Source organism: Hyaena hyaena, unplaced genomic scaffold (genome assembly GCF_003009895.1).
Source record: "Hyaena hyaena isolate Hyena2069 unplaced genomic scaffold, ASM300989v1 scaffold_27, whole genome shotgun sequence".
NCBI lineage: Eukaryota > Metazoa > Chordata > Mammalia > Carnivora > Hyaenidae > Hyaena > Hyaena hyaena.
Window position 1 is genome coordinate 3,038,269 of NW_024080659.1, and position 19,321 is coordinate 3,057,589.

Here is a 19,321-nt window from a genome sequence, read left to right on the forward strand (position 1 = left end):
AAATGTCATGGCGGCAGTATTCCTAACAGCCAATAGCAGCCAGAATGTGAGCGTGACCCAAGTGTCCATCGCCTGGTAAATGAATAAACAGTACATCATATCCATGAAATGGAGTTTTATTCCGCCATAAAAAGGAATGGAGTACTAATACAGGACGGAACATGGATGAATCTTGAAAACATGCTAAATGAAAGCACCAAAGAGGAAAAAGTCACACATGTTACAGGATTCTATTTACCCGTAATGTCCAGATAAAAATCCATACAGACAGCATGTTAGTGGCTGCCAGGTGCCAGGGAGAGGGGGAGGTGGAATCACTACTAACAGATATGTGGTTTCTTTTTGAAGTGATAAGAATGTTCTGGAATTACATAGTAGTGACAGTTGCACAACTTTATAAATAGGTTAAAAGCCACTGAACTGTATACTTTAAAAGGATAAATATTATGCTCTGTGAATTTTTTAACTTCAGTATCAAAAAAGAAAAAGAATCCTCCATCCTCCCATCCCCAAAAAGCAAAATGCCAGGCCACAAATGAGGAGGTAGCTGCCATATACATTAACTGACAAGAGACTTTAGGAAATACTAGAATTAAGAAAATGTCAAAATAACAGTCCATATAAGGAACAGCAAGAACCCAGAGATAAATGAAAAGAAGCTCTCATTCCTAAACAAGGACATGCAAATTAAAGCCTCAGTGAGAACTATTTCACATCCAACTGCGAAAAACTCATCGGGTGAAGACAAGCGTTTGCACAAACTGGAGCCTGTACAGGGCGCCAATGGTACTGCCGTGTTAGCACACTGGGCATCATCTAATACACTCAGAGATGGGCACAGTCTCGAGCCAAGCAATGCCATTCCTGGGTGCGTGCCCGTGAAAATCTGTGCATACGTGAACCAAAAACACAGCACCGCTGTACTGAAATAGCAACAAACTAGAAGCGACTCATCCAATAACATTAAAAATAGAATGGACAAACAAGTCCTGCTGTCTGTAATCACACAGACAACATGGCGGGGGACATGAGTGGATGCAATGAAGGAAACTTAAAAGCAAAAAAAAAAGCTTGATTCCACTCACATAAAGTTGAAAACTATGGAAAATTCAACATTATCTTTTTTAGAAAGACAAACATATCTTCTTAGTATATCGATAAAATATCAGTAAAATCAAACACTTACTTGCTTCTTTTTCAGTTTAAGGATCTGCTGTTCTACTTTTGCAATTTCTCGATCTACACGATCCATACTCTGTATTAACTCTTCCTTTGAAAGTTTTGAAGGGGAAGCATTCTGATCATCTCCACATGGTTGCCCAGAGATTGGAGAGGATGGAGCTTCATGTTTGCCTCCAAATGCTGGATCCTTTAGGGAAGAAAATCAAGAACAGTTTATTCCTCACTAATAGCCAATATTAACGTCAAGATTCTCACCTGAAAAAGTCCATTTTAAACCTAGCGGAGCCATAAAGGCTATTTCCCTGTCTGGTGTCTTACGGTAGCAATTTTCATACCTGCACACACACACTCCACTCCACTGATGTTTATGCCATTTTCAGGGTCTGCACGGATCATTCACTATTCTGAACATCCTGAAAGCTATTTAGAAGGAGGTGGCAAAAAGGCTGAACAGCCTTTAATGGAACGATACTGAGACTGTGGCGAACATCTGGGGTAATACTAATGCAATCATGAAAAAGGAAGGTACCGTTTCTTAACCATTTCCTTACAATGGAACTTCACAAGGCGGGAAAAATCGTAAACTCCATGTAAAAGCTGTGTGTCCATCCTGCTTAACAGCTATGATATGGCCAAGCGTTCCTAACAAAAGGTTTTCAGCCTTCCCAAGGGCCAATAATGAGATAGGAAGACAGAGAAATGACCTAGGAACTTTTGTTGCTACTACCACCTAGGCCCGTCCTTCTAAAGGGCAAGTAGATCTGCCCACGCGACAGCACACACAACCTCGAGGAAACCAAATATGTCATTCCATTCCACCTCCAATCAGAATGAAAGCCCCTCCACCCAAAACCAACCACCTTGTCAACACGCAGACACCCACACACACACAGACACACACACACACACATACATCATCTGTTAATTTCCAGGCTAAGGTGAAGATATAAGCAATACTGTAAAGCAGATGAATTTTTTTTTTTTAAGTAGACCCTGTGCCCAGCATGGAGCCCAACAAGGGGCTTGAGCTCACTACCCAGAGATCAAGATCTGAGCTGAGGTGAAGAGCTGGACGCTTAACCGACAGAGCCACCGAGGTGCCCCAAAGGTAAATTTTAGTTTAAAGCACTTGTTTTCTTCAGGCTTTAAGAAGCCTAGAATGAGCATAGTTCATAGGACAATACAGTCCTAAATGTATTAAATAATGACTATGTAACTGTGAGAAATCAGTATTTCTAACAAAGAATGCATATAACTATACTTGGATACTTGTTCCAAAACAACTTGGAACAAGAGATTTTCAGCTAAAATATGTATATTACTGAAAAAAAACCCCTCATATTCTGTGATAGTAAATGCTAAATATAAGACCCTGGGGTGGGGGGTGGGGGGGAGAGGGTGCGGCCCCTGGGAGGCCCAGACAGTTAAGCATCCAACTTCAACTTAGGTCATGATCTCACAGTTCATGAGTTCGAGTCCCACATCAGACTTGCTGCTGTCAGCACAGATCTATTTCAGATCCTCTGTCCCCCTCTCTATCTGCCCCTCCCCTATCACACATGCTCTCTCTCTCTCTCTCAAAATAGATAAATAAACTTAAAAAAAAAAAGACTTCCAGAGAAAATAGGATTATGGCTATTACTTAAAACCTGTACAACTCTGCATACAGAGCATTAAAAAAAAAAAAAAACAGTAACAATCCTAATAGAAATAATAATATAATAAAGCCCCAGTGTCATGTGCAATCAGCCTACAGTCAGTCTTCGCTAGCTTCAAACTCTGAAGTTCACACTTCTGCTGTTTAGATGTAAATCCTTGAAGGCATTTGCTTCTAACAGAAAATAATGTTTCATCAAAATAAAAAATACAGGGGCACCTGGGTGACTCAGCTGGTCGGCATCTGACTCCTGATTGCAGCTCAGGTCATGATCTCATGGCTTGTGAGTTTGAGCCCTGTGCATCAGGCTCTGCGCTGTTAGCAAGGAGCCTGTCTGGGATTCTCTCTCCCTCTCTCTCTGCCCCTCCCCTGCTCTCTCTCCCTCTTTCTCTCTCAAAATAAATAAACATTAAAAAGATAAAAAACTAAAAAACACAACTCAGGGTATAACCATCTTTATCAACCTTTAAAAACAAAAAATGCAGAGAAAAACATAGGCGATATTATCTTCACGTTTTCTTTTTGACACTTGAATCTGCTTAATACTGAAAAGCAGAACAGTTCTTGAATGCAATAATTTTCAAATCTTCTTAAGGTCTTCAGACATCATGAAGGCTACTTCTTTTAATTAATAGGACAGCTTGATCCTGAGAGCTTTTGAAACATTAACGTGCAGAAAAAAATCATTTATGAACCACTGATACCTCCATGTTTTATCAATACATTCTCCTGCCATATGCAAATGAGTTCATGTGTGTTACAGAACAGTAAAACAGCAAAACAGATATTTCAAACACAGACTTTGCAAAAGTTTCTCAGGTGATCTGATGCATGCGTTAAAAACTACTAGTACAAAGCACTATTTTCCCCAGACTTGCCTTCTAGTTAAAACATTTAACAACAAAACAATTCCTTAAGGGTCTCCTATGTGACAGGCACTAGGTAGAGGGGTGAACAAAACAGACATGACACTCGCCTTCATGGAGTTTATAATCTGGTGTTGGAACATAATGATAGCAATTTTGAGGAAAGAAAGTTAGACTCCTACCTCATATCTTACATCACAATAAAAGCCAAATTAAGAGCAAACATTTACATGAGCTTTATTAGCAAATCACAAGCCTCAAACAAACCAAACAGTATTCATGCTATCCTGGGCTCAGAAAAGCCAACAAGCGAAAGATACTAATTAAAAAAAAATAAAGACTGATGGATTAAAACAATCTTCTGTTTATCAAGATAGCAATAACAAATTTAAAAGCAAATGAGAAAAATCATTTCCAAAATGTCAACTCAAAACTCAATATAAAATCAAAAACAGACCAACATGAAACTGAACAGATAGGAAAAATAATTTATAAAATAGGAAAAAATGAATAACCAATAAACAAATGAAAAATGTAAATTTTACTAAAAAGAAAATAAATGCAAGTTAAAATTTTACCAGACTAACAATGATTTTTTTTTAAAAAAACAACAGAATCTGTGGCCTTAGCAAGAGTGATAGCACTAATTGGGCAACTACACCCTGCCTTCTGCTGTCAGGAATAAGAGAAAACAGATATTAAGCAAAATTAAGCGACCTAGGTTGTGTCTCCTGAATTGGAATGAAAATCCCTGACCCCTGACTCCTTGTCCTGCTTTCCCCCACCCCAATCTGTAAACCGTGACTTTTTTTTTAGAAGTTGGGATTTTGAAAGAATTAGTATGTTAGTTTTGGGGTTTTTCTTAATGTTGTCAAGCTCACTTGTATCTTTTTTAGAAGAATTAGACAAGCATGAAGGAGAAAGTTACTTTACAGCCTCACCAGTTAGAAATTGCTAACTTTGTGAAAGTTGGGTGGGTATTTTAATGTGTTCACTTTGTACATCGTTTACAACTTTATTTTTGCCTAAGTGTGTCATGAGCTGCTTTTCGTGTAAGTTTGCAACTGTACTTTTAGTAGTTACTTAATATTTCATAAATGATACAAAGTAATTTGTCACACACGTAGCTTATCCCTTGGTTTATTAGAGCAATGACATGTTCTTTAGGCTGATTTTGTTGTTCATTCTGTACTGTGATCCAACACGTCACATTTTAATGAATGAGACTTTAAGAGCCCTTTCTGCTAAAAAATTCCACAGCTATGAATAACGTTTGTAGTGATTTATTCAGCCTTGAATAAATTCTTAAAAGAAGACTTTCATTCTTTGTATTTTTCCTTTTGTTGCTAATGCTGCAAAACATTTCTTATAAACCCACAGACCAGAACACATATATTTCACACAAAGAGGCAGGCCTCAAAAATCCCAGAAGTTGAGCTCATTTCTAGGTGATCACAAAGGGCTTTCCCCGCCTATCCTAACATTTTGTAAATTTTCAAATTTACATAAAAGTTCAAAGAACAGCATTTACCCTTCACCCTCCCTACTCAACATTTTACTATTTTTGCTTTTTCTATAAACATATCCACACACCTTTTTTTTGGCAGAACTATTTGAAAACAAATTGCAGTCACATTCACTATCTCTCAAATCACTTTTTGCTGCATAAAAAGTGAAAGAAAATGTGTGCGTACTTATTTATCTGCTATCAGGATGGAAAGGGCCATTAGCCAAAAAATAAACGAACATTGTGGAAGAAAGATTTACCAACAAAATGGGAAGGGGGATGGGGACAGTAAAAGGGTTAACACTACACTGTTTAAAGAGTATAAAAAAATTAGTTTATTAAACTATTTGTAAAAAAAAAAAAATTAGTTTATTCTAAGACCAATATTTATTCAGTACCTACTAAGTGCCAGGTACTTCCTAATCTGCAGATTTAATGGTAAACAAAATACATAGTTAAAAAAAAAACAAAACTCAGGGGCGCCTGTGTGGCTCAGTTGGTTAGGCGTCCGACGTCAGCTCAGGTCATGATCTCATGGTTCGTGGGTTCGAGCCCCACATCGGGCTCTGTGCTGACAGCTCGGAGCCTGGAGCCTGCTTCAGTCTGTGACTCCCTCTCTCTCTGACCCTCCCCTGCTCACGCTGTCTCTCTCTTTCCTAGAAATAAATAAAAATATTTAAAAAAAAAATAATAAAATAAAATAAAATAAAATAAAATAAAAATAAATTAAAAAACTCAGCAACAAAATAAGGGCATAATGCACAAACATGCATTTCACAAAAGGCAAGTAACAAGAACACAGGAGGAAAAGATATTTGATCTTAATAGAACCTTCTCATAAATTCACAATATACTTTGTTCAAAACGTCACAAAACATAGCTCTATATGAGAAGTACGTATTTCTCTACAACCTCGAGAACCATAGGTAACTTTTTTCGTCTGTGTTTGCAAGTTTTCTAAAGAAACTACTTTTTACAGAAATTATAAGAAAACTTTATTTTTCTTTATCAAAATTATAAGCACAGACAAACCTCACCTAAAATGCCTTTTCTCCTATACAGCAAGTTAATAAACTGCAACTGCATTGAAGGGGATTCTCTTCAATTTAATTTAAATTTAACAAAACTGTGGTTTTCTCGAGAACCACTGGCCACGGTGTACAGCCCCACAAGCCAGGGCAAAAATGCATGAGAGCGAGTCAGTAGCAATTTTTCTTTATAGCAGTCCCCAGAGATTGTTTTCATTTACCAAAAAGGCAAACGTACTGACTTTAGAAGGCTGGAGCGCTTGGTCTGTGGTTTTCAGTTTTGTTTAACACAACTTTTACTTTCCCATGAGCACTAACCTTTAGAGACCGGCACAATCGGATTCTCTTCTCGGCACGGTGCCTGAGGATGGCTAAGTACACAGTACTGACCAACAACCCCCCGGGGTGAGAGAACGAACATGTACCTTCTTAGCGTCTGCAGAAGACCTCAGCCCTTCTGGCAGCGTGTGCACTAAAGGTAAGACCGCAGCACTGACGCGCTGGAAGTGGGAGTCGGAAACCTGTTCCAGACGTGGTCGCTTGGACTCCAGGGAATCGTGATCCACTGGGGGCGGCCCTGGGTGGAACTGTTCATAGCCAGTTCTCCTCTCCTGAGGCCTAACATATAAAAAGAAAAGAAACACTTGAAATTTTTTAGGTGATGTACAACTTCCTGCTAACATCCCTGGTTGGACTTTGAAATAAATGTGAAAATTATGCTTAAAGTGAATCCCTGCCCCACTCTCCGCACCCCAGAAGAATACATATAAAGTGCTATTAAAGTTCTAATTCTTTTTTTTATTAAATTATTTTTAGTGCTTATTTTTGTGAGTCAGAGAGTCTCTCTCTTGCACAGGGGAGGAAGAGAAAGAGAGAAAGACACAGAATCCCAAGCAGGTTCCAGGCTCTGAGCTGTCAGCACAGAGCCCGACGCGGGGCTCGAACTCACAAACTGTGAGATCACGACTTGAACTGAAGTTGGACGCTTAACCAACTGAGCCACCCGGGCACCCCTAAACTTCTAAATCTAATAGAAAAGTTTCTTCAGGGGAGGTGAGAATGGTAGTGGGAAAGAAGTGAAAGACATAACAAAAGATTTCCATTTGCAGAAAATTTAAAGTTGCTGAAGAATACCCCTAATACACAATTTTTAAGCCTATGGCATACCAATTGACTTTAGAACGATCTAAACCAGAAGAGCTACCATTTTGAACCAATGATACAAACAAGCAGGAAATAAATCTCCCAACAATTGTACATGGAAATATAAATGACTTGAGTTTTGCAGTATCACTAAGGTTTAAAGACAAGTCTCTTGACTGGAAATGTAACGTTGCTTTGAAGTTCTGACCCCTAAAATACGTATTCTGTCTAGTTTCTGCAAGTACATAAGTGTCTTGAAAGTCAGGAATCTTTGATTCCTTTAAGTGAGGTACTGTACACAGTACTACATGTGGGTGTTCATTAGTTTCACTTTCCCTTTCGTATCAAAGTATTTACAGAAGCAACATTTGACTTTGTGGCCGAGCTTTAAACGAACATCTCACAAAATATTTCTCAATGAAAACGTATCACTGGGTTTCCTTTTTAAAAGAGATGATGCAATAAACCCCAAGGTCTATAAAGTTATTATATTTCAAAAATTTGAACTCTCATTCAAGCCATAAATCCTATTACTTTAAAATTCACCATGATGTCACAAATAATAGTGCAGCAGAAAGCCTTAGGAACAAAGTGAGGGTGCCTGCTTTCGCCGCCCATATTTAATACAGTATTGGGAGCTCACAGTATTAGGCAAGAAAAAGAAATAGAAGGCCTCCAAATCTGAAAGGAAGAAATAAAAGTATTTCTATTTAGATGACATGATCCTATATGTAGAAAAATCTACAGAATCCACCAAAAAAAAAAAAAAAGTTAGAGCTAGTAAATGAATAACACAAAGCGACAGGATACAAATTCAACAGGCAAAAATCAATTGTATTTCTATATATTAGCAATAAACAATCTGAAATGAAATTAAGAAAATAATTCCATTTATAGTAGCATCCAAAAGAATAAAAGCTAGGGATAAATTTGACCAAGGAGGCCCCAGACTTACACAGTGAAAACCACAAACACCGTGGAAGAAACCAAGGAAAACCTAAATAGTAAGATAAGACGGCCCAGGCTCAGGTACCCAAGGCTTAATATCGTTAAGATGACAATACTATACAAAGCTATCTACGGATTCAGTGTAATCTTTATCAAAATCCCAGTGGCGTGTTTTGGAGAAATAGAAAAACCCACCATAAAATTCATATGGAATCTCAAGGGACGCCCCCCCCCCAAAGAGCCAAAACAATTTTGGAGGAGAAATACAAAGTTAGAAGAACTCACACTTCGCAATTTCAAAACTTACGACGAAGCTACAGTAATCAAGATGTCATACTGCCTTACAGGTAAACATACAGGCCGAGGGAATAGAACTGAAAGCCCAGAATTAACTCTCACATCAGCGATCAGCTGACTTTTAACAAGTGTGCCAAGACCATTCAAAGAGGAAGGAACAAGCTCTTCAACAAATGGTGCAGGGGAATCTGGATTCCCACATGCAAAAGAGGTTGGACCCTTAACACAGACCACCTGCAAAAATCAACTCAAAACAGATTGCAGATTTAAATGATGAGACCTAAAACTCTAAAACTCCTAGGAAAAAACATAGGGAGAAATCTTCCCGATGTTGGATTTTGCAATGAATTTTTGGATATCACACCAAAAGCCCAGGCAACAGAAGAAAAAAAAAAAAACCTGATAAACTGGACTTCATCAAAACTTCAAACTTTTGTACATCAAAGGATACTATCAAGACAGTAAAAAGAAAACCCACGAAAAGGGAGAAAATATCTGCAAACCATGATTTTATAAGCTTTTAATATCCAGAATATTAATGGCCTTCCCACAAACGAACAATAAAAAGACAACTCAAGAAGAAGAAGAAAGAAAGAAGAAAAATGGGCAAAGGATGTGAACAGACATTTCTCCGAAGACATACAAATGACCAACAAACACATGAAAAGATGCTCAACATCATTCATCATTATGGCAACACAAATCAAAACCGAATTGAGGTATTGCTTGGCTAGAATTGTTTGGAAAAAAAAAAAGAAAAAGAAAAATAACGAGTGTTTACAAAGATGTAGAAAAATTGGAGGCTGGGGCACAAAAGTGGACAGCTCCTGTGGAAAGCTTTTGCAGTTCTTCAAAAAGCTACACACAGAATTACCATAGGACACGGCAATTCTACCTACGTATGTAAGGTATATATCTCAAAGTACTGAAAACAGGGACTCAGATACCAAAGTAGTGCAAATAGACTCAAACAAATACTTGCACACCCATGTGCAAGCGGCATTATTCACAACAGTCAAAACGTGGAAACAGCCCATGTCCGCTGGCAGGTAAAACGGATTAACAACTGTGGTACGTACGTCCACATTTACATACGGTGGTGTACAGTGCTACATGGCCCACTACGTAGATTATTATTCTGCCACAGAAAGGAATAAAGTTCTGACACAGGCGCCAGTATGGATAAACCTTAAAACATTATGCTAAGTGAATTAAGCCAGATACAAAAGGACAATTACTGTATGACTCCATTTATATGAAGTAATTCAAACACGCAAATGCGTAGAGAGAGAGACAGTAGATTAGAGGCTGCCAGGGACTGGGGGAAGGAGAGGAGGGGGAATTACTGCCTAATGGGAACAGGGCTTCTCTTTGGGGTAATGAAAGGGCTCTGGAAACAGTGGTGACGGTTACAAAATCCTGCTGTGCACCTGCTGCCTCTAAACTGGAACATTTAAAAACGGTTAAAATGATAAATCTAAGTTACGCATATTTTACCACAGTAAAAAAGATCACATACAAGTTAATTCTTGGAATCCTTATTAATAAAGACTAGCCCAGGAAATTCTAGCATCTAATTTTTTTAGAAACTTAGTACCACTTGAGTGGATAATTTATGCTCTTTCTCAACAGTTAACTCTTTTCCCATTCACTCGACTCACTGGATTCGGACTTCATGCCCCATTATTTCATTTTATTACAAGTACTCACCGCACACTAAAGTCAGCAATGACCTCCTAATACTGAAAGCAAACAAGTATTTTTAGATATATGCTGACCTATCTGCTGGCTCTTATACTTTACTTACTCCTTCCTTCTTGAAACTCTTCTACCTCTTGGTTTCCAGGACATGATCATCCCTGGGTGTCAGGGTCTAATAGTTTCCCACAGGGAATCCGAGCACAGATCAGTATAAAACAGTCGGCTTCCAGCAATGATGAGTCTTTACTTAAACTGACCTGCTGGAAAACAAAGCTGTGGTTCTCCCTTCTCTGCTTTTCTCTCTCTCTCTCTCTCTCTCTCTCTCTCTCTCGCAATTGCCCGGCTCTCATTTTGCACACACAAAAAGCTTAAGGCTCATCCTTCCTGGGCCTTAGAGTGGAGCACTGCCCCCAGAGTAACAACGCCTCCAAGGGCCTCAATGAAACAAATCCTTTGGCAAGTTAACAGTTCCCAAATTTTTGCCTCCAACAAAATGGAAGAACTTATTGTTAACTAACATTTTCATCTTGGATAAATAAGTGATTGAGGGCAAATGCCTCATAAGAGATTACTTTTGTGAATAAGGTGTCATGGCACCTTCATCAGAATAAAAACTAACAACAGAGCACACGCTACCTTCATTCTATCAATAAGTAATATTTTGAAAACAGCCACCATCTATCTCATTAATGCATGGATACATTTCCATGAAACTTTACTAATATTTGATCAATTTGTTTCTCACTTTCTTAAATGACTGCTGTTTTGATCAATCTTATAGTATTTCAACCCAGAAGTTTTTTTTAAACAGATGCTGGCAAGGATGTGGAGGAAGAGGAACCCTCTTGCACTATTGGTGAGAAGGCAAACTGGTGCAGCCGTTCTGGAAGAGTGTGGAGGCTCTTCAACAAATTACAAATAGAATGACTCTAAGACCCAGCAATTGCACTACTAGGTATTTATCCAAAGGGTACAAAAATGCTGATTCGAAGGATCACACACACCCCTATGTTTATAGCAGCACTCTCAACAATAGCCAAATTACAGAAAAAAAAACAAATATCCATCAACTGATGAATGGATGAAGAAGATGAGGTATATATACAATGGAATATTACTTGGTGAATAATTAAAAAAACAAAACAAAATAATGAAATCTTGCCATTTGTAACAATGAGAATGGAACTGGAGGGTATTATTCTAAGTGAAATAAACCAGAGAAAGACAGGTATCATATGATTTCACTCATATGTGGAATTTGAGAAACTTAACAGATGAACATAGGGGAAGGGAAGCAAAAATAAGATCAAAACAGAGAGGGAAACGAACCATAAGAGTCTCTTAAATACAGAGAATAAGGGAAGTGGGTGGGGGGATGGGTTAGATGGGGGATGGGCATTAAGGAGGGCACCTTTTGGGACAAGTCTTGGGTGTCATATGTAACAGATGAATCACTGGGTTCTATTCCTGAAGCCAAGACTACGCTGTGTGTCAACTAACTTGAGAATAAAAGGGGGGAAAAAAAGAAGCTTCTTAAAATAGAGCATCTTCTAGAAACAGATACTTTTCCATATTTTTGTTGTTAAATAGAAGTAAGGTAGGTTGGGGCGCCTGGGTGGCTCAGTCAATTAAGCGTCCAACTCCGGCTCAGGTCATGATCTCACATTTCGTGGGTTCAAGCCCCGCGTCAGGCTCTGTGCTGATAGCTCAGAGCCTGGAGCCTGTTTCAGATTCTGTGCCTCCCTCTCTCTCTGACCCTCCCCTGCTCATGCTGTCTCTCTCTCTCTCTCAGGAATAAATAAAAAACATGAAAATTTTTTAAAAACTAAAGTTTAAAAAAAAGAAGTAAGGTAGGTTGATCAATAAATGACTTGGAATAATCACAAAGCGAATCACGTTAGGATAAATTTTGGAAAAAAGATGAACACATGAGCTCCAAGAAAATAAGAACAGAAAAAGAAGTTTTGTTAAAGACAAGGTTGCTCATACATAGTATCATTTTAAGTGGATGATGGTATCAAATCACTATGGTATTTAGATTCTGTCAGATTATTTTAAAAATGTATTGCAGCAGTTTTGCTTTAAAATGTCAATACTTTCAATATGGCAAATTATATTCATCTTTTAAAACTTAGGAAACTTTTAAATGTCAACTTAAAAATGTACAATATAGCTTTTCAAAATTCTTTTGAGAAATACGCAAATGACAAGTTTGAGGATCACTATTTCAGTCCTTTTCCTTCCTCTCTCTCTCTCTCCTTCAGAGGCTTCGGCCTCATAGCATCTTTACATGTTGGGGACCCTCTGGGTTCATCTTTGAACTGCTGCCCTCTCATTTTCCACCCTCCCCTGGATCACAGGCACCGATCTGGACCTTAAACCCAGATCCTCCCCCGAGTGCGCCAGGTACATCTCCAGCTGGATGTGTCACAGGTACCTTAAGCCTGATTCATACCGAACTCAGGTGGTCTTATCCTCGTTGCTCTTTCCTTAATCCCTATCACAGGGTCGCGGCCATGAAACCAACAAGCTAGAAAGTCAGGATTCGTCCAGGTCTCCTCCCTCACCTTTGCCAGCTGCTGGGACGTTAGCCTTCCCTCCTAACTTCCTCCAGCCTGTCTCGTCTCCCTTTCAGGGTCCCATCTTATGCCCATACTCTCACACGATCTCTCCGCTTCTGGTCGATCCACCTCAAATTCATCCACCACAGTGCAACCAGAGGTAATGTATCAGACACAAGCATCCAGCATGAGTTAAAGGCCAAGCCCCTCAACACAGCACTTAGAATCAGGGCCACTGCCAGCCTGCGAGAAAACTGCGTGTGTGATGTGCAGGAGCAAATGCAGCCCTCTGGTACGCAGGGCCTGGCAAACTGTCCAAGCAGGGTTTCAGTCCTCAGCTGTCCCCTCAACCTATAAAAGTTAACTTCCAAGTACTACATTTTACCTCTAGTGAATCTGCCTATGACATTTATCAAAGTCATTTATCATTTCATCTTTGTGAAAACAAATACAATTTTATATTGGAGTCCTGGTGGAGTTAAGCATGAAATCTCCATTTTAAATGAATGTATTTGCCTTTTAAAACCTAACACCATGGGGGCGCCTGGGTGGCTTAGTCGGTTGGGCGTCCGACTTTCGCTTAGGTCATGATCTCGGGGTTCGTGGGTTTGAGCCCTGCGTCGGGCTCTGTGCTGACAGCCAGCTCGGAGCCTGGAGCCTGTTTCAGATTCTGTGACTCCCTCTCTCTCTGACCCTCCCCTGCTCATGCTGTCTCTCTCTCTCTCTCTCTCCTAGAAATAAATTAAAAAAAAATTTTTTTTTTAATTTAAAACCTAACACCAGTGGCAAGGTATAGCCACTTTGGAAACGTCTAGTAATTTCTCAAACAGCAAAGAGAGAACTACCAATTCTACTCCTGGCATATTCCCAAGAGAAAGGAAAATCCACGGTCACACAAAAATTTGTGCATGAGTATTCCTAGCAGCATTATTCATAACAATCAAAAAGCGAAAACTCAAATATCTATTAACTGACGAATGGACAAATGAGGCATATAAATAAAAACAAACGTCAGATTTTCATACTAAAAAATCTCTGTAGACTTTTTAATTTTTTTTTAATGTTTTATTTTATTTCTGAGAGAGACAGACAGCGTGAGCAGGGGAGTGTCAGAGAGAGAGGGAGACACAGAATCTGAAAAAGGCTCCAGACTCTGAGCTGGCTGTTAGCACAGAGCCCGACGTGGGGCTCAAACCCACAAACTGTGAGATCATGACCTGAGCCAAAGTCGGACACTTAACCAACTGAGCCACCCACGCACCCCTCTCTGTAGACTTTTAAATTTAAAAGCTCTCATATTTCGTGGACTTCCATGACCTCTTAGTACCATCTTTAAATGCCTTTAAAACAAATTAAAGTTTTTAAATGGGCTTTGTAATGTAACGTATCTATATCGTATCATTTTAATTTTAAGGAAAAGATAACTTTCATTAAGGGGAACATAAAGTTCATAGCTATTCAAAAACGGTGGCCCACAAAACTCATCGAGAATTACATGAATTGATTTTATTTATTCCTAGCTATGGAAATTTATTTCACCTAAATTTTCAAATGTATAAGCATAATTTGACTTCTTCTTTGTTGCTCAAGGGAAAACCAATTATCTGAATATCGGTGAATCTTTCATAATATCTGAAAACTACCTCAAGCTGTTCTGCATCTTTTGCTTTTATGTTTATTTATTTTTGAAAGAGAGAGACACACACAGAGTGCGAGCGGGGGAGGTGCAAAGAGAGAGAGAGGGAGACACAGAATCCAACATAGGCTCCAGGCTCTGAGCTATCAGCACAGAGCCCGATGCGGGGCTCGAACTCACCAACCGGGAGATCTTGACCTGAGCCGAAGTCGGATGCCCAACCGACTGAGCCATCCAAGTGCCCCTTCATCTTTTTATCTAAATATCCAAATACTCTAATTACGTGGACTAATTTTTTGCAATGAAATTTAAAACACGATTGATGATATTCAAACAGAAAGGACTCTTATATTCTAAGAATAGGGCTTATAAAATGACGTACATTTGCTAACCAAAAAAATTCCAGGAATACAGAACAAAACTAAGCAGCAAACTGCCCCAAATCCTACCACATAGAAACAATGCTAAAATTAGGTGACTCCCATACCCAGACATCACTTTAGTTTTACATATGGGTAGTGGATATACAGGCAAAAACAAAACTTTAGGTGAAGAATATTTGGTTTGTTTTTATATAGGAATTAGGAGAAAAAAAATAAAACGAACTAAAGCTTAAAATGGAAGGAATCGCTCCTTTACCACAAGAAATTAGTTCCTAAAAGATTATTGCTAAAGGGTAAGGGGAAAACTATGAAAAGCATTAAGATGGGAATTTTTTTTATTAACCTAACATTTCCATTTCAGACGTATCGGATTACACCAGAAACAGTCTTCAAGTGCATCCCTCAAACGTTCTCCTAATACCTACAATACCTCTAGATCCTATAGTTACATTACTATCACTTTGTCAAGATTTGTTACGGACGTTCAGTTATGGAACCGTAATTCACCTAGGCGTCTCACGTGGACTTTTTACCTAAAAGTGTGTGTGGCTTACCACAATCCTTTTACCATGGCTTCCATTCTTTGGCTGGATTCTATCACCTAAAATTCTTCCAAGAAGTTTTAGATGATCAGTGTGTCCATGTCTAAGACGGTCTGCCTATTGCTTTTATCCTTAAACTTGAGTGGTATATGATATTCTTAGATCTCATTTCTTTCTCTCAGAACTTTGTAGCTACTGCTCCCCTATCTTCCATCCTTGTAGTTGCTTGAAGCCAGACTTGTTCCTCCCAGTCAAGGATTTCTTTTGCTTCCTGATTCTTTTACGTACCCTTGAACTTTGATAAATGAACCAAGTTCTGTCCTGATAACTGATCATTCTGTGTCATGATCCCTGGGGCAAGGTATGTCCTATCAATCTATAGGCTTCTTCCTTCACTTTACAGAGAAAAAAGTACTTTTAAAATTACCAATATTACGCCCTTTCCTTGACAGGTCTTCCACCTCAGAAATACATGTTCTCACAACCTCTTGATAACTGCTTTAACTTTTTAATTTTTATTCTTTTCTCCTACATCCACTCGGATGGTCTCTGGACTTTCTTGCATGACAAAGGTCTAACTATTAGCCACACCTGTTTTATTCCCTGTTCTTTCTTATTTTATATATTGAAATTATAATGGCGGGCCTGGGGGGCCTGGAATGTCCAATCTTTCACTTGATCTAATTGGGCTGTCTTGTATTGTTTTCAAATATCTTCTTTTTAATTTTAAGTTTGCCTACAGTGTATAGCACTTAGGGGGCTAGTTTTTTTGTTGTTTTTTTCTTTTACTTCTTACACACAGGGCTCTTTGTTTTTGACACTCCGTACTGCTTTCTTTAATCTTCTCTTTCAGGAATACCTTTGGCCCGTCCATGTCTTCCTTACCCCCCTGCTCAGGGACGTCATGTGCAGCCCTACCCAGACCTTGTCTTCGCTGTAGAACGGTGATATGTGCATTTTCCTTGCTCATCTCCACTTTGCCTGGCATTTGTCTACAGACAGAGGACTGGAGTTGGCTTCTATATGCTTTTCTACAGCCTGAGGGAACAGGGACAGGGGGCGAAGGAGAAGAACACCTGGCTGGGGCTCTGTTGCCTTCCTGAGGCTCTGGGCCACTCTACAAGCCAGACACGTAAAGCAGTCCTGAAGGCTTCGGCTCATCACTGTGCAAAATGGCACACCGTGCCTGCCCCTCCTGCAAGATGGGGGTGGGGGGTGGGGGGGTATGTTCCCAAGCAAACAATTCACAATACACCCCAACCATTCACAGTTTCTCAAATTAGGGAGCATTTCCAAGAAATCCTAGGATTTTACTGACCCTCCTTCTATCTTCAACACTGCTTCTTTGAGAGTAGAAGTAGGAACACAGGTGCAAGGTTCTTCTAATTCCTTCCTTAAATGCCATTTTTCCGAGTGTATGGCAGTGGCTGTATGTCTTTCCTGCTTTATACAGGGTGGTTTTGGGCCATTTTTCAAAAGGCTATTTTTATATGCTTGCTCGATATTATGGAGGACAGTGATCTGATTTCCCTCCACAACCTTCACCAAGAAATGTCTTTTATAATAATTTTAAACACAGCCAAATAACTCCAATCCTTTTATCATCTTAAAACGTAAACAGTAAACATATCTTTAAAACAGGAAATCAGGGTCTTTATAAAATTGCTAAAATGAGGACGGCAAAAAGGCGATTCAATAAAAAGTAGTTCTTACTCTTTAGATTGAGAGTGAAGATGCGGTAAGAGAGAGCAGAGACGGTAAGGACACTGGAGAGGTGAGTGCCTACCATGAACAGGGCCAACGTTACCTGATCAAAGACCATCCTCTGGGAACAATCTCATTACTATTCTCATTATTACAGGTGAGAAAAGTAAGGTCTAAAGAATCTAAATCAATAACTTGTAACCCACGTGCAAACAAGAAGGACCTGGGAAACTTCAGACACACCCGATCCCGGCCCGATCCCAGGAGCTGATTTGATTATTCCGAGATGGGGCTTGGGCGTCACGTTTAAAGACCAAGGTGCTTCTCATATGCCGCCTAAACTGTGAACGCAGGTTTACGCCCATGGCCAAGGCCGCAAGTGAGCAGGGTGTAAACCCAGTCCACCAGCCTTCCCACTATACAGCATCAGCCATGAGCTCCGGAAACAATTTTGCGGAGTTTTTTTTACTATTATGAGAACTACTCCAAAAGATCAACAAACATAAAAGAGCTCAATATATAAATGATAAGCGACCACTCGCAACTGGGTTAATAAAATTATCAAGGAAAAGTAACAGTACATTTAATGGCACGTTTATGAAACAAGTATCCACACACCGCAGAAGTTGCGTCCTAGATGGAAACACAAAAGAGCCCGCTCACCTGTCAGAGCCTGGGTGAAATTCTGAGAGCAAGGAAGGTCGTCTGCGAAGCTGCTGCTGCTGCAAGAGTTGTGACGCCTGGCTCACTTCAAGATGAGAAGAACGATAATCAGGGACCGCAAATTCCTGGCGTTGAAATAATCATAAATTAATCATTAGCCAAAACATGAAGAGCATCATGAAATTAGAGCAAGTATCAGTGCACTGAGGCAGTTATGGGCTCCTAAGTATGGGGAAGCAGCAATGATGATTTTGATCCTTCACTGATCTACTTCTTCCCCATAAACCTAAAAATCGACATTTTAACTGAGTATCATTCAGAAGAATTCAAAATGGGGGCGTCTGGGTGGCTCAGTCGGTTAAGCATCCGACTTTGGCTTAGGTCATGATCTCACGGTTCGTGGGTTCGAGCCCCGCATCGGGCTCTGTGCTGACAGCTAGCTCAGAGCCTGGAGCCTATTTCGGATTCTGTATCTCCCTCTCTCTCTGACCCTCCCCTGCTTGCACTCGCACTCTCTCTCTCACACAGAAATAAATAAAACATTAAAAAAAAAAAAAAAGAATTCAAAATGAAATTTTGTATTCAGTCTCCATTTGCCTCACTCTACTGTAACATGCGTTACAAGTAATTCCCACTCCATATTACTCAAATAGTAAGATCTCAAACTCATGTGTTCAATATGAAATCTTAGAAATCATTCCACCTGCAAATTCAAAATCGGTAAGCTGGCAGGGCCACAAAAGCCATTTAGTTAAATCTATGAAAATTTACAAAGAGACAGAGGTCCAGAGACTCCATCTGCTAGGTCAGAGGAACAGTCTCCATCATTCTAGGTGGGTGCTTTTATGTTTATTTTCCTACTTTTAAGTCTTCGGTGAAAAAAACAAAAGCTTCTTTTCAAAAGTAGTCTATTAATGCGAACAATCATAAACAGATATTTTATACTCAGAAATGCCAAATAACGCAGAAATTCCACTCCTAGGTATATACACAAGGTATATGGACATATACACAGAACTTTGGACACTAATGTTCAAAGCAGTGTTCTTCACAATAGCCAAAAAGTAGAAGGAATCCAAATGCCCAGTGACTCGTGAATGGATCAATAAAATGGTATGTCTCTGATTGAATAATCATAAAAAAGACTGAAGTACTAACTATATGCTACAACCTAGATGAACCTGGAAAACGTAATACTAAGTTAAATACGAACAGACACAAAAGGGCACATGTCTTGTGATTCCAGTTATATAAAATGTCTATGAGAAACAAATCAATACAGACAGAAAGTAGATTAGTGGCTGCCAGGGGACGGAGGGAAGTGGGGAATTGGGATTAACTACTATAAGGTATAGGTTTCATTTCAGGTGACAGAAAAGTTCTGGAATTAGATACAGTAATGGATGCCCAACAATTGTGAATCTACTCAAAGATATTGTACATATTAAAATGGTTTTATGTTATAGGAATTATATGTCAACAAAAAAAATTTTTAATCAAAAA

General features: G+C 39.3%; 1 protein-coding gene across 14 annotated transcripts in view; it reads right to left on the reverse strand.

Moving 5' to 3' along the window:
* NCOR1 (nuclear receptor corepressor 1) overlaps positions 1-19,321 on the reverse strand; it is a 158,206-nt gene that overhangs the window by 108,466 nt on the left and 30,419 nt on the right. For all 14 annotated transcript variants that reach the window (XM_039227337.1, XM_039227336.1, XM_039227339.1 and 11 more), the window contains exons 3-5: positions 17,819-17,943; positions 6,666-6,858; positions 1,187-1,369 (exon numbers count right to left, since the gene is read on the reverse strand). In XM_039227337.1, the coding sequence (XP_039083268.1) occupies positions 1,187-1,369; positions 6,666-6,858; positions 17,819-17,943 (501 nt within the window). The remainder of the gene's footprint in view (positions 1-1,186; positions 1,370-6,665; positions 6,859-17,818; positions 17,944-19,321) is intronic.